A 25,204-nucleotide genomic window follows, 5' to 3' on the forward strand; every position below is an offset into this window, starting at 1 on the left:
CCTGGGCTCACCTGGCCTGCGTTGTCACACTCGATCCCAGCCACCGGCTTTGCCGCCCTGGGCTTCACTGGCACAGCCACAGGGGGAAGAGCTTGCTGCATCTCATCCGTGCCAGCAGCGGCGCCGCCTTTGTTGGAGAGAACAGCCACGTTAAGGCAGCATCCTCCACGTCCACCGCGGGCTTCTCACTCGCTGTTGTTGTTACAGGCTATGGTAGCTTGTTACCCCGGCAACGGAACGGGCTACGTTCGCCACGTTGATAATCCGAATGGAGACGGCAGATGTGTGACCTGTATATATTATCTAAATAAAGACTGGGATGCTAAGGTATGCAACATAATCAAGTATTTTCCCAACTGTTTTAAGTCTTTTTCACTTAAAAACAGCCAGGCACTGGTGGCTCTCGCCCATTATCCTAGCTTCTCAAGAGGCTGAGATCTGAAGATTGCAATTCAAAGCCAGCCACAGCAAGAAAGTCTGTGAGACTCTTATCTCCAGTTAACCAGCAAAAAAGTCAGAAGTGGAGCTGTGACACAAGTGGTAGAGCACCACTTTGAACAGAAAAGCTCAGGAACAGCCCAGGCCCTGAGTTCAGGCTCCAGGACTGGTGTACAGGCATGCGCGTGCACACACACTTTGCTAGACGCCTGGGGTTCGCTGAACAGGAACAGAGTAAGCAGGCCAGGGGCCCGTGTCTGGGTTCACCTGGGGAGGAGGCTCTGGGACATTACTCTCACGTTCTGGGGATAGCTTAGGACCACGCACTAAAATTCCTGCCGGTCCACCTGCAGAGGGTCCAGTGGCTTGGTTGGGCTGGTCTGTGCATCTGCACTCCCAGAAGGAAACCCAGGAGCCAGGTCTTCCTTCACCCTGCTCCCCAACAGATCCTACGGTTCTGCGCACACTTGATGTCCATCCAGGGCTGGACATGCGAGTCCATTTGGTCCCGAGCAGCGTGTGTGTGGGTAGCCGGGGGCAGCCTTTGTAGATGAGATTGAACTGCTCTGGTGTGTCCTCCAGGGTGGGCAGGACTTGGGTCTTGGGTGCGAGGATGTGGCGACTCTGTAGCCCATGGGGATTCTTCACATAAGAGGCCAAGGCCCCTGCGATGATTTTGCTGGACCGTAAAATAAGACACAGGGTTTATTTGATAGAATGAGCCTTGGCTGGGCTAATGTGCTCGTCAGGCTGGTTCAGAATATGGCTGTAAGGGTATGGACACAAATAAACATCTGCTGCTTTCTGAAACTCAAGCATTATTTTAGGACTTTTGTTTCATCAGGTGTTCACAGATGTCTTTAAAACAAAAAGTGACTTTTCCTAGCACTAATCATGTACTCACTCCGGTACCTTGTTGGTTGAGGTTTGTTTGTGAGCACACCAGACGAGCCTCTTACTTCACTGACACCGTCCGGTGGCGTGCATGCTTGCTCCCTCTCACACACTCAACTCTTCTCCTAGGTAAGTGGAGGTATACTTCGAATTTTTCCAGAAGGCAAAGCCCAGTTTGCTGACATTGAACCCAAATTTGATAGACTGCTGTTTTTCTGGTCTGACCGTCGCAACCCTCATGAAGTACAACCAGCATATGCTACAAGGTAGTGTTTCTTTTCTGAAAGCTGAGTGCAGGAGGGGACACGGGGCACAGGGGAACTTGGCTGGGAGTTGGAAGAAAGCCAGGCATGGTGGGTGACACCTCTAATCCCAGCACTTGGGAGGCTGAGGCAGGATTGTGAGTTCCAAGCCAACCTGGGCTACAAAGAGAGAGAGAGAGAGTTAGCTCCTCAGGCCCAAGTGCCCACGCCCCCACAGCTGCGCTCTCCCAGGAGGCTGGGGAGTGGCCGGCCTGGGCCCCAGGAGCTGGGTACTGGGAGTCGGGTGCCGGGCCTTCCGTCCAGAGCTCCAGTTACAACTCTATGCTCTCCTCTGTTAAACTGCTTCCACGAGGAAGTTGGAGTTGAGGAAATGTTGGTGAATTAGGAAGTCTCCAGTTTGCAGATCCGTGTTCTGTAGGTGCACATGGAAAGAAGTGGGAGCAAAAGAAACCCCCACATGGTACATCCTACCCCTTCCCCCAGAAGAGGCCACACAAGAGAGAGGTGTGGTAAGCCACGAAGTGCCCGGCTCTTCGGTGCATTTGACTCAGTTCAGTTCTGACACTGCCCTGCCCGTGCTCCTGAGCAGCGTGGCATGCAGCAGGCTCCTGCTTCCTGCACCTCTCTGGACGTGGGCAGCGTAGCCTGGGCTTGATGCCCCTGGAGCGGGCCTGCCCCGCCCTTGTGGAATAGCATCATCCTCCTGTCCGCTGGAGTCAAAGCACAGGAGAGTCTGCAAAGTTCCTGAGCGTAGTTCAGTGTCTTTGTGGCTCCTCCAGGCGGTGGCAAACCCCATCATGTGCTGCCGCCCCTCACTCAGTGTATGTTGTCCCACAGTGTGCGCCCTGTTCCCGCCGCTGCGGTGCAGCTGTCACCTCTGGGCTGCCGGTGATGGGAGGCTCTGTCATCCCCACACGCATACCTGCCTGTACACTGCAGCGGACCCGCACCCGTATGGGCCTTCTCAACCTGTTCTGAATTCTCTTTTAGGTACGCAATAACTGTTTGGTATTTTGATGCAGATGAACGAGCAAGAGCTAAAGTAAAATATCTCACAGGTAAGCCCTGGTGGAGGCTGGCCTCAGGCTCCAGCAACCCGTTAACCAGCGTTCGCCACCTAGGCTCGGCCCCCGGAACACGGCAAACGCTCACAGCTAGGGCAGATTCCTTAACTCTGTTTAACACAGGATTTCTCCTGAGTGTTCCTCATTGCTGTTCGGGATTGAGATTAGGGAAATGTGAGGCAGAGCAAGCAAGCCCTGTCGAATGCAAGCTGGCTGGCCGGTTTCGGGCCCTCTCCCCTTTGAAGGAAACACACCTCCTCTCCTGACGGCCACTCCCATCTGTCCCCAGCATCCTGCATCCCGCATCCCACCCACTGCGCGCACCACCTGCCCTCCTGGGACCATGGGCGTCAGTTTCTCACAATGACCAGTTGTCTTTCTTGGATCCTGCCTTAGATTCCAGAAACCCCAGTCCGGCCATTACTGGCTCACTGCATTCTAACAAGCCTCTAGCTTGTTAGTGGAATCCTTGGATTTCTGTAGATTTTTCAGTCCTGATTTGCTGTCTGCTAGACACAGACAGCATTGGTTTCAGAGGACATGGTCGGTCCCCCACGGAAGCCCGGTTCCAGTGTCCTGCTGGTGACACTGCGGGGCAGGGTGGCTGGCGTGGGGTGCGGGGCAGGGCACACGGTGCCAGGGCTCTGCAAGCCCGGGTGGCATCTGCAGAGTCGGGCAGCAGTGCTGAACTCTCTGGTGCCTAACCAGGGAACATGTCTTTGCCTTGTAGGAGAGAAGGGTGTGAGGGTTGACCTCAATAAACCGTCGGATTCCATCAGTAAGGATGTCCAGTAGGGCCTCTGCCCAGCGACGGGGCCTCTGCCTAGCGATGCGGCGTCTGCCCCAGGGGTGCCCACCTCACTGGCCGGGATTCAGGAGCCATCTGCTGACTTCGTGTGGACACGGTGACAGGAGAAGGAAGGAGGCGCCGGATGGCATTTCACAGGACAGAGACAGCTGTCGTTGGCCGATGGAGCAGAGGAGTGGCTGCCGTGTCCCGCGTGGCGGCCCCCCTGTGTCTGCCTGTGCCTGTGCTCGTGCCAGCGCCGGACAGGAACTAAGGCCCTGTGTAGAGTTGTTTTCATTTTTATATTTTGCCAGATCTGTCATTTAGCTGAGTTCATTTCATCTCTCTCTTTTTTATATCAAGTTTGAATTTGGAATAATTTTTGTATGATTAGGTACAATTTATCAAAACTGAATTGAGAAAAAAATGACAGTATTATTCCTCAAAATAACATCAATCTATTTTTGTAAACTTCGTACTATTAAATTTTGCCCTCAAAGACCTCTTGCAATGATTGTTGCCAGTGACTGGTGATCCTTTTTTGTTTTTTGGGTTTTTTTAAACTGAAATGAGGAAGGAGCACTTTAGTTGTAAACTGAAAACCCAGAATTTTACTTGGCCTGTCTCACGCTAATCTGAACTCTGGAAGATCGCTGTGTTTTTGGCATTGTCATAATGAAACCTAACTGTAGACTGTTACCCCTGAGTAGCAAGTAACCTTTAGTACATGTTTTTACAAGGGAAAAAAAAAAAAAAAAAGATGGGAAGAAGGGCGTAACCTTTTATTTATTTATTTTTTTAACCAAGTGACTGGCATTATGTGAACTTGAGACTTCAGGTTCCTAAGTCAAAGGGCTTTCTTCTGCTCCACCAGTCTCCCTCCGCTTCTCCTCCCTGGTCCCGGGCTGTGTGTCAGCCGCAGGGTGGCAAGCAGCCGGCCAGGGGGTAGGGAGGGGGAGGTTGCCCATGTGGGGAGACCAGGAGAGGGGCTGCGGGCTCTTGGGCCGGCCAGGGCCTCCTCCCAGACCCCACATCCATGTCAAGCCCGGCATCCCATCTTCACGTGCCTGAACTTGGAGTGAAGCCCCGAGGGTGGCACCCGTCCTTCCTGAGGCTTGGCCCCTGGGGCTGCCGCCTGTCTTTGGTCTGCTTTACTGGAAGGGGGCTGTGCAGAAATCGCTGTTCTTCCGGGCGTGGCCGACTCGGCCTCTGCACCTCACTGTCACTCATGGCAGCTGTGCGTGCAGACGTGGGGCTCGCCGTGCCGTCCATGGCCGTGCTCAGCGCTGCCCCGCGTCTTCCCCTCACCCCTGGTGACCACCAACACCTCTCCAGCAAGTGCCTCTGCGAGCCGGGCCGCGCCGGCCCTCCCCCCTCCCCCACCCAGGAATGCCAGGCTTCGGGGCTTTGCCACCCAGCCTGCCTGTGTCAGGCTGCTGTCAGGCCACGTGCCCCCCCCCCCCACCCAGTGTCCGTCTGTAGGGTCAGGTGAAGTTGCTTCCACGGGCAGGCAAGCAGGAGCTACCACTGCTGGGACAGGGGGGGCAGCCTTCCATGCTGAGTACCTGCCGTCCTCAGGCCGCACCCCTGCAGGTGGACTCAGCCAGATTCTGCAGTGGCCTCTACTCAGCAGACAGGGCGTCCATTGAATGGTTTTCTTGGAGACCACTGTGAAGAGATTAAGAAACCAGGATAGCTGCCTCCCTAATAGTCATCTAAAGCCTCTGATGTTGTGTTAGACCGGTAACTCACCACCACCAGGACTCTAAAGCAAAGTCTAAAGCGGATCTGTGGCCTCCATGTGTTGAGCCTGGTTGGAGATTAAGCTTTATGATGCTGTTCCTATTCAACACATTAATCAGCTGTAAAACACTCCCTTATCATAATAGCAAGCAAAGGACTCCAGGATTCATCTAAGGACACTCTGAAGTCATGTAATTTGAAAAGCAGTGTTGCGTTATGGAAGAGCTCCCAAGTTGCTTGTAAAGCTAATCTAATTAAAAAGATATATAAATGTTCTTGAAAAAATGATGGTTGTGACATCCAGCTGTCTTGTTTTTAACCCGTTATGGAGCGTTGGCTTTCTTAATTGGCCTTTGCACCGGTGGCTGTATTCTGCTCACTTAGACATGCGATGGGTTGCTTTTTGTATGGGTTGGGGGAGGAAGGCAGATGTGTAGAGTCCAGCATTTTTAGAAACCTCATGGATTATGGACCCAATGAGCCCCATTTGGATTCCCAGCATTTTAAGTTCTTGCTCTTTGAATATAAGGGTTTTAAAAAGTGATTTTAACTCATGACTCATGGATGCTTGCATCAGTCCCGTGCCATGTGTGGAGTAGGTGTGCCCCTCCTGACTCATGATGTGCTGCCGTGTGTACATGTGTGAGAATGTGTGTGTGTGCGTGTGTGCACATGCATGTGTATGCGCATGTGTACACAGCATGCACAGGAATTTAATTTGTGGTCATACATCAACACAAGCACTAACTCAGGGCCTGGGCTCTGTCTGTGGGCTTCTTTTGCTCAAGGCTAGCACTCTACCACTTGAGCCACAGTGCCACTTCCAGCTTTTTCTGTTTATATGGTACTGAGGACTCGAACCGAGGGCCTCATGCATGGAAGGCAAGCACTCTTTTGGGAGATAAATATGCATGTGGTATCTTTTTTGTTGTTGTTTTGTTTTTTGTTTGGTACTGGTCCTGGAACTTGAACTCTGAGATTTTTTGCTGAAGGCTAGCACTCTACTACCTGAGCTGTAGCTCTGCTTTCTGGCTTTTTGGTGGTTATTTGAAGAATTTCATACTTTCCTTTCTGGGCTGGCTTTGAACCTGGATCCTCAGATCTAAGTTTCCTGAATAGCTAGAGTTATAGGCGTGAGCCTTCAGCCCCAGCTCTTTTTATAATTTCTTTGGTGTGTGTAGCTGTTTTTCAGCATTCTGGCCTATCAGTGCGTTTGGAGGGTTGTACTGAAAAGTATGATAGTGGGTAGATGAGAAGATAGATGGGCCAGACATGAAGACCGATCAGATTAAATCTGAGAATAAGCCCATATAGAGCTGTGTGAGACCTCACTGATTGAGGTGTGCTGGCACCCAGTGGGCAGCACATACTGTCCTCCCACAGGCCCCTCCCTCCCATTCCCACAGTGGCAGCAGAAAACCGAGTGAAGGAGCTTTGGACAGCTGGCAGTCGCAGCCCTCATTTCCTTGTCGACAATAGGTCTTCTCACAGTAACTTGGATCCGAATCAATTTGCAGTGCAATGTGCTCTTATTTGCCAGACTACACGTGGTCTGAGAAAGAGCTGGGTTGTGGGTTAGACGGCCATGGTCTGTACTTACCTCTCATATATGCCTAGCAATATAATTACACATGGGATTTTTCCTATTGCATTTATAAACGCTCAGAAGCAAGCATCTGGAGACATGGCTCAAAGGGTAGAGCTCCTCTCAAGCAAGCCTAAGGACCTGAGTTCAAACCCCAATACTGATCTTGTGTACGCACGCACATATGCACGCGCACACATACACAGGGAACATATGTCTCCCTTTTTCAAGGGTACAGTTTGCATTGTGTCTCTGGAGGCGTGAAGTCCTCTGCTAGCTCCCGTGTGGTCTTCAGCTGTGACCATGTTTCCTCTGAAGTGTGTGTGGTGCTGGGCATGTAGGCCCTGGAGCTGCAGCCTGCTTACTCTCTACACAGATCGGCCGCCACCCGGTCCCAAGGAGATGTCCCAGCCCTCAATGAGTGCTGGTAGACAGTTCTCTCCTCCTGGTGTTCACGACTTCGTCAGCCAGGCTTGTCATATTTCCATGCTGTTCTACAGGATATGCTTGCGCTTCTTTCTCAGAATATACAAAGCAGGCAGAGTAGATTTTGTCCCCATTGTAATGAGGACTGGGAAACACTTGGCAGTCACAGTTTCTAGGACGGAAACCTTGAGCAGGATTTTTTTCTTTTCTTTTTTTTTTTTTCAAAAATAAAAGAGCACAAGGAACCAAGGAAGTGGTGACAATCATGGAGAAACAGAAAGGTGGTGCAGAAAATGAGAGCAATTCATAAACTTCTCTTTTTTTTTTTTTTTTTTTTTGGGTCCGGTTGTAGGGCCTGAACTCTGGGCCTGGGCGCTGTCCCTCAGCTCTTTAGCTCAAGGCTAGCACTCTACCACTTGAGCCACAGTGCCACTTCTGGCTTTTTTCTTTTCTTTTTTTATGTAGTGCTGAGGAATCGAACCCAGGGCCTCAGGCATGCAAGGCAAGCACTCTACCACTGAGCCCTTCCCAGCCCCACCTTCTTCTCATTTTTTAAGTAGCAATATCTACTATACTAAAAGGGTTTAAAAAAAAGTCTTCTACCTTCGAAGAAACAAGTTTCGCTCTTCAACCGCTCTAAGTCTTCACAGATCTGAACAGAATCGCTGATCTACCACTGAGAGGATGGAGAGCAGTGTGTTCAGGGCACTGCCCAGGCTCCTCCTCCTCACCTCCACCTTCATGTGGTGAGGTTCACAGTGACAATACTCAAATGTACAGGGTGCATTCACAGGACTTTTCACTTTACTTCTTTACCTTTTGGATTTTGTTGAGACAAGGTCTGTGCAGCCCAGGCTGGCCTCAAATGAGTAGGCCTCTTGCCTCAGCCTCTCAGTCCTGGGGTTTCCTGGCCGAGCTGTGATGCCCACCCCCAGATTGCTTTTTTCTTCTGCGATTTACTTTTCCCCTCAGTGTCTCCACTTTGCCCATGCTTGAGCATCTTCCTGGTGGCTGACTGGGCCAGGACCCTTTCGGCCGGGTGCCAATGGGCTCCCGGACCTTGAAGGCTTCTCTCCTGGGACACTTCTGAATGACCTGAGGACAGCACACGGTCCCCAGTCCTGCTCTTTGTTTTCACGACTACATGTCACTGGTGATTAGGCTGCTTGTAGAACCCTCATCTGGAACCTCACCTTTAGACTCCTCTAGCTCTGCTGGGGGAGGCCTGTCCCTGGTTGTTCCGTGGCTGTTTGTATTAGCTGCTCTTTCTTTAAGGAAGCTCACCTGATCTCTGGGCTTCTTCCTTGGGCAGTGGTAAGCTTTATCCAGTCCCTGACACTCTGCCTACGGGCGGTTTCTGGAGTTCATTGAGGGGACGGCATGTGAGCTTTTCTAGTAGCATGTCTTTGTCTCTTACTTCTCCAGTTCTTCAGATCTGCTAAAGGGTTTTTCATTTTCAAGAGCTTTGGGCCCTGGGTGTGGCTACTTGGCTGAGACGGCTCCTGCCCAAGCACAAAACTAAACAAAGCAAACCAGCACGTGAAGGTGTAGAGAGTGCCCAGAGAGTGGAAGGCAGAGAGACCTGGGCACCGCCACGCACAGCGAACACGCAGGAGAAAGCGGGGGCCCTGTGAGCAACGGGTGCCAGCATACTGCCACCACCGGGGCCCCGGGCCCGAACCACCACCGTGTCAAGGGAAGAGGAAGCTTGGAAGTTCTCAAGACCCAAAGTCTCAAGAGGAATAGGATGCTGTTCCTGGGAGAGAAGGTGGTGTCTCCCAGAGGCCTGAACTTAAAAGGAAGCAAGGGTCCCAGTGAAAGAAAAGCCAGAATCAGAAAACAACATCTCTAGGGAATGTTGGACCAGAGGGTACTGTGGTGGGGACCAGCATGCCACCAAAGTCTGGCTCTGCCTTCAGAGCCAAGGGTGAATTGAGCCTTTCAGAGATAAAATTAACACCTGAAACCGGGCACTGGTGGCTCACACCTGTAATCCTAGTGATTTAGGAGGCTGAGGTCTGAGGATTGCAGTTTAAAGCCAGACTGGGCAGGAGCATTTGTGAGACTCTTATCGTCAATTAACCACCAGAAAACTGGAAGTGGTGCTGTGGTTCAAAGGGCTAGCCTTGAGCTGAAGAGCTCAGGGACAGTGCCCAGGTCCTGATTTCAAGCCCCAAGATTGACCCCCCCAAAAAATTAACACTTGAGATTAGAAGATCAAACCTAAGACCGGAGAATCACTTGAGTGTAAGAGTTCAAGGCCACTCTTGACAACAAGGTGAAAGCCTGTCTAAAGAAAGAAATAGCTAGGTGTGGTGCTGTCACCTGTAATCTCAGTTATCTAGGAGGTGATAGAGATAGGAATACAATTTAAGGTCAGCTCAGGACAAAAAAGGTGAGACCCTGTCTGGAAAATAAGCTAAAAGAGAGATGGAGGTATGGCTCAATTGTCCTAAGTACCTGCCTAATAATGGGCGGGGCTTGAAGCCCAGTGTAGTGAAGCAAGTTTGTCAGCCCAGCTGTTCAAAAGCCCGGAGTTCAAGCCCCAGGACTGGCCAAAAACAAAACATAAAGCCAATGAGAAGCCAGTGAAGAGCCTTGAAGAGGAGCAGACAACAGAACCAAGAGACAAAGCAGAGGGACATGTGGGGACACAGCCACCCACAAACCCAGGGAATCAGGAGCAGGCTAGCTCTGGACCATGTGTGGGAGCAGACGGCCTACCACCACAGGCTGGGCCAATCGTGGCCTTCTGAAGAAGCTTCTGAGCTGGGGATCGAGGATGGGTCAGAGTCATCCCCTGGGGAGAAAGATAGCAGATAGCTCAGTCCATCTGTCTGCAGGGCTTCCTGGACCAGGGAACTGGTGTCTGCCTGGTGCAGGGAGCAGGGTGGAGTACTGGGGAGCAGGTGCCAGCAGGGGACAGCCCCACAGGGCAGCCCTGGCTCCAGAGACCCCGCAAGTTCTGGGCCTGGTCAAAGGGCCACACAGCATGCATTCTGGAATGAGGGAGGTTTCCTGTGGGTACAGAACCAGGCGACTGGGGGGGGGGGTCACTTAGCATCAAGTCCCCTCCCACTTTCCATGCAGACACGTGGCCAAGTGCATGCTCAGGCGGCTGCCCTGGTCATGGACTGTATAGTGGTGGTGAACTGTGTTGCATCACCTGTCCAGTGGACAGGGCTGTGGTCAAGGACGACACAGCCTTGGCCCTGCAGGTATGGTGTCAGCCCATCCGTACTCTGCCTGGTCTCAGGAGATGTGTCCAGCCTTTCACCCTGGAACTCTAATCTGACTTGGAAATACAATCTCCATCCAGCCTTTCACCCTGGAACTCTAATCTGACTTGGAAATACAATCTCTAAGCCACAGGACAGTATTTCCCCCTTACCATCTGCCAAAACAACACAAAATGTCCTAAAGTTCACTTTGTTAGTGTGTAACTTTAAAAGGGGCAACTTTTATAGAAATAGAATCTACTTCCATCTCCCTACAAAGGGAGACAGCCTAGCCCGAGCCACCAGCTCTGCTGGCAGAAGGCAGCCTAAAACGGGGAAAAAGAAAAGAAGCTGGGCACTGGTGGTTCACAACTGTAATCCTAGCTACACAGGAAGCTGAGATCTAAGGATCACAGTTCAAAGCCAGCCTGAGCAGGAAAGTCTGAGATTACAAAGGGGTGTGGGGGGGAAGATAGGCAAAAATAGTTCTTTGATATGTGTGTGTGTTTGACACATGCTAGTGCTAGGGCTTGAACTCAGGGCCTGGGTGCTATCCCTGAGTTTTTTCTGCTCAATTGCTGTACCACTAGAGCACAAGTCTACTTCTTGCTTTTTGCTGGTTAATTGGCAATAGGAGTCTCAGTCCAGAATGGGCTGGTTTCCAACCAAAATCCTCAGATCACAGCATCCTGAGTAGCTTGGGCTGCAGGCATGAGCCCAGCTCACAGTCTTTTTGTTGTTGTTACAAAGGTGATGTACAAGCCAGGCACCGGGGGCTCACACCTGAAACCCTAACAACTCCGAAGGCTGAGATCTGAGGATGACAGTTCAAAGCCATCCCAGACAGAAAAATCCCTGAGATTATGTTCAAGTAACCACCAAAAAACCGGAAGTGGTGCTGTGGCTCAAGTGGTAGAATGCTACCCTTGAGCAAAAGAGCTCAGGGACAGTGCCCAGGTCCTAAGTTCAAGCCCCATGACTGACCAATAGCAACAAAAGGTGATGTACAGAGGGGTTACAGTTACATAGGTCAGGTAAATTTCTTTTTGGATGTCACTCCTGCAGCTTGTATTTTTTTTTGGGGGGGTGGGGGTCCGGTTGTGGGGCCTGAACTCTGGGCCTGGGTGCTGTCCCTCAGCTCTTCAGCTCAAGACTAGCGCTCTACCACTTGAGCCACAGCGCCACTTCCGGCTTTTTTTGAGTGCTAGCCTTGAGCTGAAGAGCTGAGGGACAGCGCTCAGGCCGAGTTCAGGCCCCACGACCGGACCCCCCCCCCAAAAAAAAAAAAAAGCCAGAGCAAACCAGAGGTTTCAGGCCCATCCCTTCACTCCCTATCCGGCTTCTGCCCTTCCTTCCTCACAAGGGCTGGTTCTCCTCGCCCCACCCTGCCCCACCACTGCCTCTTCAAGCTCCACAGGTGCACAAGACCGCCCACTTGCTATACCGCCCAGCCAGACCTGTGCTGTCTGCAGCCTTGTTCCTTCTGTGGTTTGGCCATGTTTCTTTCTAGTTCCTTTCTTAGGCTCTAGTGAACTTGCAAGCATGTTTTCATGTCAGTGCTAGAACTCACTACAAGATTTGACTTTGAAGTGTGGGCTCCGGTGGCAGGCACACTCAGGTATTGCTCACTGCCCTGGGCAAAAAGCCCAGCCCAGCCCCGCAGGCTGCCTCGCTATTTACCTGTGGTCTCTTTAACTGAAGCAGATTGTAAAGCACCACTCAGCACCCAACTCCTTAAATACTTCACAGCCTGAGAACACTGCAGTTTTGCTTTAAACTATTTTATTGCAAATAACTTATTAAACAGGTAAAAGTATAATGGCACATATTCAACACACATTCCAATAGTCATGTAATTATTTAATACTATTAACTGCATGTTCTAAGAAACATCAGAACTGTTGCTCACTGAGCCAGATATTTGTCCTGCTGGGAGGAACAAACATCAGCCCCAAGAGCCAGCACCATCCCTGTGTACTCACAGAAACGAGGGGGGAGCTTCCTACAGCCCCACTCACAAACCCTCCAAACTGAGTCACTCAGTGGCTGGTTCGCGTGAGTGAAGCACTGCAGACGGATGGATGGGACAGCAAAGGCACTGATTTTTAAAATGCAAAAGCCAGGCGAAACCATAGCAGCTGCTCCCTGCAGTGAGATGTGGAGACCTGGGGGACAGCATGGCCACAGGACCTTGGGGAGCAGAGAAAAGGTGAGCGCTGTGGAGGAAGTTCAGCACACGAGTTCACACTGGAGACGTGCACCCCTCCCTGAGTATAAATTACCTTGCAGCAGTGAAAGAACACAGAAGGGAGCGAAGGCAGTGGGGAGACAGAGCTGCCACACGGGGGAAGTGAGCAGTGGCAAGGCGGCCATGCTGGGGCCCCACCGCTGCTGCTCCTGACCGGGCAGGATGCCAGGTCCACACACCTCCGCTCAGCCCCAGCCTCCGCCACTCACGTGGCTCAACTCAGGCAACAGCTAAAGTCGGTGTAAAACATGGTCTGCAGAGCTAGCGAGGCTGTTCTTAATAACACCCCAAAATAGACTTCCCCTGCTCCATTCCTTCTACCTCTACCTTCAGTGCAGGTGGAAGAGAATTATCTTTAAAATAACTCTGTAAAATGTAGAAAATTGTTTAAAATCTGCCACCACATCTTGGAAAGGTAGAAAATTCTTTAAAATATAGAAAATTTCCTGTTATGATTTTGAAAGAAAAAGACCCAAGGAAACCTGAGTACCCTAAATGACAACGGCAGGTCCCTGCTGCGTATGCGCTGGGGCAGTGTGTGCCGGGAATGGTGCTTGAGGACATGGTGGTGACTGGCGCTCAGGGGGCAGATGTAAGCACAGGAAGGAAGGCACCCCCCAAGGACCCTGACACAAGTGGAAAGCTCTGAGAGGAGTGAGGAGGAAAGACATCTACACCGCCTTGCGCACAGCACAGCGGGCTGGGCGGAGGCGAGCACAGGACGAGTGTGGTCTGCCGAAAGGGATGGCTGTTCTCTGGAATGGGGTCTGGCCGTGTCCACAACTTGTATGTCTGGGGCTCCCTGAGGCGGAGGGGCTCCTGGCACGCTCAGACCGGACAGATGCCATTACAGAACCTCGGGCCACGGCGAGCCCCGCCCCATCTCAGACCCCGAGGCCTCAGACCTCCCCGCTGTCCCTTCCAGACACAAGTCCAGGTGCTCGTTGATCTGTGTCTCTGCCACGTCCTCCTGACAGACGGGGCAGCTGACCACTGGGCTCTGACCACAGGAATGGCTGGCAGCCGGTGTGGAGGCCCCAGGGCTCCAACTTCTCTCTGCGTCACCAAGCCCGCGGGGAACTTGTTCCTTCTTGATAAAAAAGTGGTCAAATGCTGTCTTGGCCTCCAGCCTGGGTCGTTTGTTTGTGAATGGGAGGTCTTCACCCCCACGGCCTTTCTGGGACACAGCCACAGAGGCCGATGGCCCGGCTTTGGAGGGATTTCTCGGGGTTCGGGGGGCGGCGGCAGGGGCCCCGCTCTTGAGTGAGGGCGTGGGCACGGGCACGCTGCGGAAGGCCTTCTGTGGGAAGTAGCTGCTCAGCACGCTCTGGAGAGTGGCGTTGGGGAGCGGAGTGGCCAGTTGGGGCGCGCCGCTGGAGGAACCCCCGTGGTCCAACTCCACGCAGACGCGGGTGCTGGAGTCAGGTCTTCGCACATCTGCTGTCCTATCAAGACCTGAGTGGCCTGAGGCTTCTTCACAAATGGTGCGTGAGGCGGTGGGTGTCCCGACAGCTGGGAGTGGGCGCGTCTCCCCAAGAACATACCCTTTCCCACTGAAGGGGACCAGCGGCTGGGCCGCCCTTCCCCGGGGCTCACCTGCAGGGAAAGCAAAACATGAACGCATGGAAGCAGTGTGGGTTTCTTTCCCACCCACACCCACAGCTAGCGGCCCACTCTCAGGACACAGACAACCTCTGGAAGTCAAAGCTCTGGCACTGAGGAAAAAGATGAAAAGAATCCCTCACTTACATAACATAACATACAAGAGAAGAAAGGGGAGATTTGCTACAGGACCAGACCTAGCCTTCCCCTACATTCTCAGCCTCTCAGGTGTGGGGACCTCAGCCTGTGCTCCTGAACTCTATCATCAAAGCAACAGCATCCAGGGGGAGAAGCAACTGGCAAGACTATGTCACAGGAAGGAGAGATTCCCTGCCTCTGTGTGTATGTGTACTAGGGCTTGCAACTGAAATGTTCCTGAGCTGCCTCTGTGTGTGTGTACTAGGGCTTACAAGTGTGTGTGTGTTCTGGGGCTTGCAACTGAGATGTCCCTGAGCTTTTTCACTTAAGACTGGTGTTCTGCCATGTGAGCCATAGCTGCACTTCTGCCATTTCAGTGGGTAATCGGTGATGGCAGTCTAAAGGACTTTTCTATTCAGGCTGGCTTGAAACTACCATCCTCAGGTCTCAGCCTCCTGAGTAGGTAGGATTACAGGCATGAACCACTAGCACCCAGCAGGAAGGCTAGATCTTAAAAATGACACATGACTAGGGCTGGGAAGATGGCTCAGTGGTAGAGCGCTTGCCTTGCATGCCTGAGACCCTGGGTTCGATTCCTCAGCACCACATAAGCAAAAAGAAAAAAGCCGGAAGTGGCGCTGTAGCTCAAGTGGTAGAGTGCTAGCCTTGAGCTGAAGAGCTGAGGGACAGCGCCCAGGCAAAATGACACATGACTAAACATGCCCCATTCCATCCTCCCAAATACAAACACTGGACACTGGCAGATGTCACCAGGAAATACACACACACACACACACACACACACACACACACACACACACACACACACACACACACACACACACACACACACACACACACACACACACACACCGTGACAAGAGGTGTCAAGACTCCTGATCCTGGCAGATGTCACCAGGAAATACACACACACACACACACACACACACACACACACACACACACACACACACACACACACATACACACACACACACACACACACACACCCGTGACAAGAGGTGTCAAGACTCCTGATCCTGACAGTTCTTTACATTGTGTGTATTTTCACAATCCTTTCGACTTTTGCTTCTTAGTAACTCAATGAACAGCAAAGAGGGAGAAAGGGACTCTATTCAGAATAAACACTGCCCGTGGAAAATGCTTCCACATTTTGACTCACTTCAACCAAGCAAAGTGAATTTTTCTCTTTCTTTTCTTTGTTTTTTGGTCGCTCGTGGGGGTTGAACTCTGGGCCTGAGCGCTATCCCTCAGCTCTTCAGCTCAAGGCAAGTATTCTACTACTTGAGCCACAGCGCCACTTATGGTTTTCTGAGTGGTTTATTGGAGATAAAGAGTTTCATGGGGCTGGGAAGGTGACTCAGTGGTAGAGTGCTTGCCTTGCATGCACGAGGCCCTGGGTTCGATTCCTTAGCACCACATAAGCAAAAAGAAAAAAGCCAGAAGTGGCACTGTGGCTCAAGTGGTAGAGTGCTAGTCTTGAGCTGAAGAGCTGAGGGACAGCGCCCAGGTCCAGAGTTCAGGCCCCACGACCAGACCCAAAAAAAAAGTGTTTCACGGACTTTCCTGCCCGGGCTGGCTTTGACCCATGATTCTCAGATCTCAGCCTCCTGAGTAGCTAGGATTACAGACATGAGCCACCGGTGCCCAGCTTTTATTTTTGCCAGTCACGGGCTTGAACAAAGGGCCTGGGCACTAACCCTGAACTTCATTTGCTAAAGGTAGCACTCTACCAGTTGAGCCACAGTGCCACTTCCAGCTTTTTCTGTTTATGTGGTGCTGAGGAATTGAACCCAGGGTTTCATGCATGTAAGGCAGGCACTCTGCCACTGAGCCACGTTCCCAGCCCCTGATGCCTTCTTTCTATACCAGAGACAATCCTGTCTCTCCCAGCCACAGCTGTGGCCCAAAGGGAAGGTAAAGGGTGCAAAGCTACCTTTGTTCTCCACTGCAGAGCCTGGCTGTTGGTCTACCTTCCCCTTCCTTTTGCCTTTCCTGGAGTAGTTCTCGGGTTCCTTGACTTTTATGAATGTGCCTCCGCAGGTCTTCTGGTGCTCCGCCCACCAGTAGTCATGGCAGGAGGGTGCCCTGTTGGTGGAGCGCTTGACATAGCCGTAGTAGGGCTGCCGGTACTGGCACGGCCCATCACAGCGCCACCAGTGCCTCCGGTACTCCTCCACCTCGTCATGGAAACTGTGGTAGATCTGAGCCAAAGAAGACATTTTAACCTTCAGTTAAACCTAAAGGTTTATAGGTCTGAGGAAACACTACACAAACAGCTGTTTGGTTTTTTTCAATCATTCCATTTAAACCAGAGATTTCTGAATAGCTCTATTTTGTTGTTATTTTTTTTTTGTCGGTCGTGGGGCCTGAAGTCTGAGCCTGGGCGCTGTTCCTCAGCTCTTCAGTTCAAGGCTAGCGCTCTACCACTTGAGCCACAGCGCCACTTCTGGCTTTTTCTGCTTATGTGGTGCTGAAGAATCGAACCCAGGGCCTCATGCATGCAAGGCAAGCACTCTACCACTGAGCCACCTTCCCAGCCCCGAATAGCTCTATTTTGGAAAAATGAGTTACTCTAGTTTATGTTCAAAAGCTGACATTAATGGGAAATAACAAAAGTTGATTTAATACTCCCTAACCTGTGCAAAGACAGAACATGTAGGACAAAACTGAACCATGAAACACTGTTATGAATGTGCAATCTTTCGAAACTAAGTACTGTAATGATAAACCCAAACCCCAAACCAAACCAACCCACCTAGGTTCAAAGCCAGTCACCAGTGGCTCACGTCTGAATCCTAGCTACTCAGAAGGCTGACATCTGAGAATTACAGTTCAAAGCCAGCTAGGGCAGGAAAGTCCGGTAGACTCTTATCTCCAATTAACTACCAAAAAAGCCAGAAGTGGAGCTATGGCTCCAGTGGTAGAGTGCTACCCTTGGGCACAAAAGCTCAGGACCGGTGCCTTGACCCTGAGTTCAAGCCCCACGACAATCCCCCCCCAAAAAAAATAAATAAAAGACTAGGATGGAAACAAGACTTAGTATCACAAGATAACATTAAAGCACGGAGAAATAATTGTGACCAGAGCAAGAACTGTCTGAAGAGACAGCAGCGATTTCCTGGTCTAAATTCTTGAGAAGAATGCAAAGCCCAAGCAAAGTGCACACTGATGAACAGTGTGGTATGAGTACTAAAGCGGTGTCACCATGCCCGCTTGTCTTCTCTTACCCCTGCCTCCTCACCGTCTTCACCTGCTAACAGCCACCAGGAGGCTCACCAGGAGTCTATGGTGTGAGAACTCAAGCAGGCTGAGCCCCGGGTTTACCACCGCCAACCATGTATGCTGACCATGAACAAAAACCCTCTGATGAGAAGAATGGCATAGAGGCAGTGGAGAACTGGACAGATTGAGGATGGCTATCATAAGGAAACATACTGGGCTGGGAAGGTGGCTCAGTGGTAGAGCACTTCCCTTGCATGCCTGAGGCCCTGGGTTTGATTCCTCAGTATCACACAAGCAAAAAGAAAAAAGCCAGAAGTGGCACTGTAGAGCGCTAGCCTTAACCTGAAGAGCTGAGGGACAGCACCTAAGCCCAGAGTTCAGGCCCCACCACCGGACCCAAAAAAAAAAAAGGAAATATACTGGGAAATCACCATATAAGTCCAGAGAGGGAGCTCCTACAATGCTGACCTGGAGGGGCAGAGGACTTTAGGGACAGGGCTGGCTCTGCTGGCCTTCACTGCCCGGCACCAAGAGAAGCCAGTCCCCTTCTGTCAGCTTCCTTTTCTCTGCTGAAAATCCTCCTCTTAACTAAATCTCAGGAGTTACTAAAATAAATACTAGCTCTCATTACTGTGTACTGAAACCAGACAGAATAAGGGAAGCCTGTAATTCCAGCACCCTGGACAATGAGGCAGAAGGACTCCCAGTTTGAGGCCAGGAGAGACTACACAGTGAGCTTTAGGGCAGCCTGAATAACAAGTAAGATCCTGTCTTCTCCAGGTGCTGCCTATACCACTATACCAGCAGGAAGAGAAACGCAGGTACTGTCTATACCGTTATATTGGCTCCGGTCAGGTTGTTGATGCGACGCATGTGTTTACAGAACTCGGGACCGTGTCCTTCCCGGTCTTTATCATTATCAGTGACAAACAAATAGGCGTGTATCATCTCATGCAGGAGGGTCTGAAACACAAAACCACCTTGTCAACTGGTTATGGAACTTCTAAAATGAAGATGCGCTTTCTTACTCTACCCGTCATCTTAAGCTCGGCAGGAGTACAGTCACAAGCTCTGCCCATTGTATCTGAAGCTCTGCAGACCTCAGGAAAACATCTCTGTGCCACAATGACCCGCTACGTGCAATCCAAATCCAAAAAAGGTCAATGAGCCCAACCTCATCAAAACCTTAAAATTCTGACACTGAAACAAAATAAAAAAAACAAGTGAAAAAGAGCCAGGTACCGGTGGCTCACACCTCTAATCCTAACTACTCAGGAGGCTGAGATCAGAGGACTGCAGTTCAAAGTCAGTCCGGGCAGGAACATCCATGACTCTTCAATAAACTACTCAGAAAAGGCCACAAGTGGAGCTGTGGCTCAAGTGGTAGATTGTTGGTCTTGAGTACAAAGAAGCTCAAAGACAGCATCCCAGCCCTGAATTCAGGCCTTAGGACCAGCACGCACGCACGCGTGCTTACACACACACACAAACACACACATCTCCCTTGGTCATTGTGAAAACATCTCCTTTAGGGCTGGGAAGGTGGCTCAGTGGTAGAGTGCTTGCCTTGCATGCATGAGGCCCTGGGTTCGATTACTCAGCACTGCATAAACAGAAAAAAAAAAGCTGGAAGTGGTGCTGTGGCTCAAGTGGTAGAGTGCTAGCCTTGAACTGAAGAGCTGAGGGATAGCACCCAGGCCCAGAGTTCAGGCCCCATGACCGGACCCCCCCCCCAAAAAAAAAAAAAAAAAAAAAAACCAAAAACATCTCCTTTAAAATGATCCACCGTGGCTCACACCTATAATCCTAGCTACTCAGGAGGCTGAGATCTGAGGATAGCTGTTAAAAAGCCACCCTGGCCAGGTGAGTTGAAATGCTGAGGGACAGCGCCCAGGCCCAGAGTTCAAGCCCCATGACCAACCAAAAAAAAAAAAAAAAGGAAAAAAAAGTTCCACTGTACTACTTTTGTGTATGGTCCTAGGGCTTGAATTCAGGGCCTGAGTACTGACCCTGAGCCTTTGTGCTCAAGGTTAGCACTCTACCATTTGAGCTACAATTTCATTTCCAGCCTTTTTTTTTTTTTTGGTCAGTCATGGGGCTTCAACTCTGGGCCTGGGTGCTGTCCCTCAGCAATTCAGCTCAAGTGCTCTACCACAGCACCACTTATGGTTTTCTGGTGGTTAAGCTGGAGATAGGAGACTCATGGACTTCCTGTCTGGGCTGGGTTTAAACTGTGGTCTTCAGAGCTCAGCCTCCTGAGTAGCTAGGTTACAGCCAATGGCGCCTAAAGAAAGTTTTATTTAAGTCAATGACACTCTATCCTGAACACTCAAACTAAAAAACTTGTTTTATATCTCAAAAGTTTCTCAAGGAGACCTGACATTGTGGTTCGCTCGTTTCTGAAATCCTATCTACTCGGGATGCAGAGGTTAAAAGGGCTGGAGCTTGAGACAATCTGTCTGATCTCAGGCAAAAGGAGCAAAAAATTTATGAGACCCTCATCTCAACCAATACAAAGTTTGACACAGTGGCACCTGCCAGTCATCCCAGCTACTCAGGAAGGGTAAATAGAAGGACCAGGGTACTGACTAGTTGGGACATATATGTGAGACACTATTTTCAGAAAAGAAAAACCAATTTAGGCTCCTAACAACTTAAACATCTGAAAAAATAGCACTCCAGTTTTATGTATCTACCCATGTCTACATTTAGCCTAGCTCCAAGGTTCTGAACAACTCATCTGTTTCCCATTGTTGCTCTACCTGGTCAGGGTTGACAAGTACTAGCCACACATGGTGCTATATATCCCAGTGATCCTAGCAAGGAGGCAAGAGAACCAAGCACTCAAGAGACTGAGGTAGGAGGATTTTGAATTCAAGACTAGACCGGTCAAGAAAAATAATGAACAAAGCAAATTACTGAGCCAAGAGTCAGATTTATGCTCAGAGTACCTCTACAAGATCCTTTCTTGGTCTCAACTTTAAAAGGGGTTCACTGAGACGGATAGAGCACATTCCACCTCTTCCTTCATAGAGGCAAATTCCAGCGCACCTGCAAACATCAGAATATTTTATGTTCATCAAATACACACAAAAGTCAACAGAGCAAATTCTTACCTGCTGGTGAGCAGCTTCCAGGAAGAAGGCCCATCTGGAGATAGATGGCTTCCCCATGGTGACTCTCCCAGGCAGATACTTAACCAGCGGGCAGTAGTACCTCCTTAAAAGCCCAAGAAACAGAATCCACTCTGCCACCCAAAGCCATCATGACAGGTGGTGAACCAGCCAGTCTGCACTGGTACAAAGGGGCTGGTGTGAAGATGTACACGCTCATAGTTTTCTACCCTACCTTGTCTTGTGAGCGCTTACAACTCCACCTACACCTAGCTCCCCTCACGTCTGGAAAAGGCTATGACTGCAAACTACATTTTCTTAAACTCAGTAGAGAAAGATTCCTGTTAGGACACCATGAGGAGACCGGGAGTAGTCCTGGTAGTGCACTGTTCACGGGTGAGGGGAACCGTAACCTGAGAGCCCCTGAGTGTGGTACACCAGGGCCAGGGTCAAGACGGCATATCTGTGGGTCCCGGGACCCCACGACCAGGGGCAGGGTCAAGACGGCATGTCCGGGGGTCCGAGGACCCGCGATCAGGGGCAGGGTCAAAACGGCATTCCGGGGTCCCTAATGCGAGAGCCGAGTCCGGGCGGCGCGTCCCGCGGGCCCCGCACCCCAACGGCGGCGGCCGCGCGGGGGCCGTTCGCGGCGGCACTCACAGCGTCATGCGCGCGCTCCACTTCACCTCCACGGCCTCCAGCTGGCCCCAGAAGAAACGGTCGTTGAACTGCACGAACAGCGCCTGCAGGTCCGGGGTGGGGTCCGCCAGTTCCCAGGACGCGTCCACCAGCGACGGCGGCTCCCGCGCCGCCTCGCGCTGCGCGGCCCGCGCGTCCCACTCCCGCTGCAGCCGCAGCGCCACCACCAGATCCTCGTCCATCGCGCCGCCCGCGTCCCCCGCGGCTCACGGACCACGGGACACGGGCGCGCGCGCGCGGGTCTCGCGAGAGCTCAGGGCACGGCCACAGAGCGCGCGCGCGCGGACGCGAGCGAATCGGTGAGCGAGCGCCGGACGCCGGAACCTAGATGCGGAGCCTCGCAAGCGGAGCTGGCACTATGCTGCCCCGCGGGCGCGGGCCCGAAGCGGTCTGTTGCCTTTACAACCCTGCGTTCCCGCGTTACACTCGGATCCCCGCACGAAGCCTGGCCCGACTTTTACTTCCGCAGTTGGTCGTCCGCGCCCTAGGTGACTGCAATTTCTGCGCAGGCGCGCGGTGGGCGTTTAGAGTAGCGCAGGCGTACTGTGAGACACTCGACCCCTCCCCTCCCCGTCAGCGCACGCGCGCTGAGAGACGCTTGGTTCCGACGCAGGCGCACTGGGAGACGCTCGACGCCCGCGCACGCGTGCTGGGAGACGCTTGGTCCTGGCGTAGGCGCTGCGAGACTCAGTCCCGGAGCAGAAGTGTGAGCCCCTTGGTTGTGGCGCACGCGCGCTGTGAGACGCTCGGCCCCGGCGTAGCGTCGTCGTCGTCGTCGTCCCCCGCGTGCCCCTTGCCCCCGGCCGCGGTCTCCGCCCAGCGCGAGTGGAGCCCGGCGGCGGCGGGTGACGGCGGCGGGTGGCCGCGGGCGCGCGCCAGAGGCGCGGAGCGGGCGGCGGCCATGTCTGACAGCGGGGCGAGCCGCCTGCGGCGGCAGCTGGAGTCAGGCGGGTTCGAGGCGCGGCTGTACGTGAAGCAGCTGTCGCAGCAGTCGGACGGCGACCGCGACCTGCAGGAGCACCGACAGCGCGTGCAGGCGCTGGCCGAGGAGACGGCGCAGAACCTGAAGCGCAACGTCTACCAGAACTACCGGCAGTTCATTGAGACGGCGCGCGAGATCTCCTACCTGGAGAGCGAGATGTACCAGCTGAGCCACCTGCTGACGGAGCAGAAGAGCCGGCTGGAGAGCATCCCGCTGGCGCTGCTGCCGGCGGCGGCGGGGGCGGCGGCGGGGGCCCCGGGCGGCGAGGACGCGGCCGCCGCCGGCCCGCGCGCGCCCCCGGGCGGCCCGCGGGCCCCTGCGCCCGCGCCCGGCGAGGACGCGGGCCCGCGCCGCACGCTCACCACGCTGCTGGAGAAGGTCGAGGGCTGCCGCGCGCTGCTCGAGGCGCCGGGCCAGCGCCTGGTGTACAACGGGGACCTGGTGGAGTACGAGGCCGACCACATGGCGCAGCTGCAGCGCGTGCACGGCTTCCTGATGAGCGACTGCCTGCTGGTGGCCACCTGGCTCCCGCAGCGGCGCGGCGCCTACCGCTATGATGCTCTCTACCCGCTGGACGGGCTGGCCGTGGTCAACGTCAAGGACAACCCGCCCATGAAGGACATGTTCAAGCTGCTCATGTTCCCCGAGAGCCGCATCTTCCAGGCGGAGAACGCCAAGGTCAAGCGCGAGTGGCTGGAGGTGCTGGAGGAGACCAAGCGGGCGCTGGGCGAGCGGCGGCGGCGCGCTCAGGCGCAGGAGGCGGCGGCCGCCCCGCGGGCCCCGGGGCCAGGATCGGGGCCGGCGCCCAAACCCGCCCGGGGCACCAACCCCTTCGAGGCCGAGGCCCAGGCCCAGCCGCCCGCCGACCGGGCCCCAGAGGAGGAGCAGGAGGAGGAGGAGGAGGAGAGTGTGGACCTCTCCCTGGAGTGGATCCAGGAGCTCCCCGAGGACCTGGACGTCTGCATCGCCCAGCGGGACTTCGAGGGCGCCGTGGACCTGCTGGACAAGCTGAGCCGCTACCTGGAGGACAAGCCGCGGCCACCGGCCGTGCGCGAGCTCCGCGCGCGGGTGGACGAGCGAGTGCGCCAGCTCACCGACGTGCTGGTGTTCGAGCTGTCCCCCGACCGCTCGCTGCGGGGCGGGCCCCGCGCCACGCGCCGCGCCGTGTCGCAGCTCATCCGGCTGGGCCAGGCCACCAAGGCCTGCGAGCTGTTCCTGCGGAACCGGGCGGCTGCCGTGCACACGGCCATCCGCCAGCTGCGCATCGAGGGCGCCACGCTGCTCTACATCCACAAGCTGTGCCACGTCTTCTTCACCAGTCTGCTGGAAACGGCCCGCGAGTTCGAGACAGACTTCGCGGGCACCGACAGCGGCTGCTACTCCGCCTTCGTGGTCTGGGCCCGGGCGGCCATGGGCATGTTCGTGGACGCGTTCAGCAAGCAGGTATTCGACAGCAAGGAGAGCCTGTCGACGGCCGCCGAGTGCGTGAAGGTGGCCAAGGAGCACTGCCAGCAGCTGGGCGAGATCGGGCTGGACCTCACCTTCGTGGTCCACGCGCTGCTAGTGCGGGACATCCGGGGGGCCCTGCACAGCTACAAGGAGATCATCATCGAGGCCACCAAGCACCGCAACTCGGAGGAGATGTGGCGGCGTATGAACCTGATGACCCCCGAGGCCCTGGGCAAGCTGCGGGAGGAGATGCGGAGCTGCGGGGTGGGCGACTTCGAGCAGTACACGGGCGACGACTGCTGGGTCAACCTGAGCTACACGGTGGTGGCCTTCACCAAGCAGACGCTGGGCTTCCTGGAGGAGGCGCTGAAGCTGTACCTGCCGGAGCTGCATACAGCGCTGCTGGAGAGCCTGGTGGAGGTCATCTTGGTGGCGGTGCGCCACGTGGACTACAGCCTCCGCTGCGAGCAGGACCCTGAGAGGAAAGCCTTTATCAGACAGAATGCCTCCTTCCTCTATGAGACTGTGCTCCCTGTGGTGGAGAAGAGGTTTGAGGAAGGTGTGGGGAAGCCTGCCAAGCAGCTCCAGGATCTGAGGAATACATCCCGACTAGTCAGGGTGAACCCCGAGAGCACCACCTCCGTGGTCTGAACCCGGCCTGCCACCCACTTGGGTAGACAGCGGGCGTGTGCTTATTTATATTCGCGTTAGGTAAATTTGTGTATTCCTTATAGCCTTGGATTGCTAACAAAATAAAAATGCCCACTTAGAAAAATGTATAATCAAAAGGGGTAGAAAACATGCGTGTTTAAACCCAAAGAACAAAAATAGTAGAACGATTAAAACATACTATACTTTTAAATTATGCTACTTGTTTTAAAAATAATTTTTTTGTTACTATAAAGGTGATGCACAGGGGTTGCAGTTACATAAATCAGGTAAAGAGTGCATTTCTGGCTGAGAATGCGGCTTAATGGGAAGAGTGCTTCCTTAGCATGCATGAAGCCCTGGGTTCAATTCCTCAGTACCACAGAAAAAGCCAGAAGTGGTGCTGTGGCTCAAGTGGTAAGAGTGCTAGCCTGGGGCAGAAAGAAGCCCAGGGACAGTGCCCATACCCTGAGTTCAAACACCACAACTAGCAGAAACAATACCAAAAAACACCCATATTTCTTTTTGGACAGTGATAGGCCTTCCCTCATTCTCGCTGCGCTACTTCTTTAATGAATTTATGAAATTTCAGGTTATCCTTCGAGTTACACACTTCTTTATGGTATGTGTTGCGCAGCACAGAGAAATGATACCTGTAAAT

The 25,204-nt window shown here is 53.2% G+C and overlaps 3 protein-coding genes across 8 annotated transcripts in view; 2 read left to right on the top strand and 1 right to left on the bottom strand.

Annotated features, from left to right (window-relative positions):
• Egln1 (egl-9 family hypoxia inducible factor 1) overlaps nt 1-3,957 on the top strand; it is a 35,610-nt gene extending 31,653 nt beyond the window's left edge. The window contains exons 2-5 of the mRNA XM_069998142.1: nt 208-327; nt 1,462-1,598; nt 2,586-2,653; nt 3,390-3,957. Coding sequence (XP_069854243.1) covers nt 208-327; nt 1,462-1,598; nt 2,586-2,653; nt 3,390-3,454 — 390 coding nt within the window. The 3' untranslated portion in view covers nt 3,455-3,957. The remainder of the gene's footprint in view (nt 1-207; nt 328-1,461; nt 1,599-2,585; nt 2,654-3,389) is intronic.
• An 8,232-nt stretch (nt 3,958-12,189) lies between these two features.
• Nucleotides 12,190-21,791, bottom strand: Sprtn (SprT-like N-terminal domain). 6 transcript variants are annotated; one of them, XM_069998144.1, is made up of 5 exons: nt 21,426-21,791; nt 20,604-20,703; nt 18,487-18,615; nt 16,364-16,631; nt 12,190-14,262 (listed from the first exon to the last, which is right to left on the bottom strand). In XM_069998144.1, the coding sequence occupies exons 1-5, from the start codon at nt 21,644-21,646 to the stop codon at nt 13,514-13,516; spliced, it is 1,467 nt and encodes a 488-aa protein (XP_069854245.1). In that variant the 5' UTR covers nt 21,647-21,791; the 3' UTR covers nt 12,190-13,513. The 6 variants fall into 6 exon arrangements, with proteins under 6 accessions (XP_069854245.1, XP_069854250.1, XP_069854248.1 ...); XM_069998149.1 differs by having other exon boundaries at nt 21,452-21,470; XM_069998147.1 differs by lacking the exon at nt 21,426-21,791 and adding an exon at nt 21,179-21,389.
• On the top strand, nt 21,754-24,760 carry Exoc8 (exocyst complex component 8). The gene has a single exon (XM_069998143.1). The coding sequence runs from the start codon at nt 21,793-21,795 to the stop codon at nt 24,544-24,546; it is 2,754 nt and encodes a 917-aa protein (XP_069854244.1). The 5' UTR covers nt 21,754-21,792; the 3' UTR covers nt 24,547-24,760.
• Nucleotides 24,761-25,204: the final 444 nt, after the last annotated feature.

The sequence above is a fragment of the Dipodomys merriami genome, unplaced genomic scaffold (genome assembly GCF_024711535.1).
Source record: "Dipodomys merriami isolate MVZ:Mamm:240054 unplaced genomic scaffold, mDipMer1.0.p SCAF_51, whole genome shotgun sequence".
NCBI classification, from domain to species: domain Eukaryota; kingdom Metazoa; phylum Chordata; class Mammalia; order Rodentia; family Heteromyidae; genus Dipodomys; species Dipodomys merriami.

Coding starts and splice junctions, on each gene's coding strand:
- Sprtn (XM_069998144.1), bottom strand. CDS start 21,646: ATGGACGAGGATCTGGTGGTGGCGCTGCGGCTGCAGCGGGAGTGGGAC. Junction 18,616..20,603: donor CAAGAAAGGATCTTGTAGAG/GTACTCTGAGCA, acceptor TTTGTGTTTCAG/ACCCTCCTGCATGAGATGAT. Junction 14,263..16,363: donor CTCTGCAGTGGAGAACAAAG/GTAGCTTTGCAC, acceptor CTTTCCCTGCAG/GTGAGCCCCGGGGAAGGGCG.
- Exoc8 (XM_069998143.1), top strand. CDS start 21,793: ATGCGGAGCCTCGCAAGCGGAGCTGGCACTATGCTGCCCCGCGGGCGC.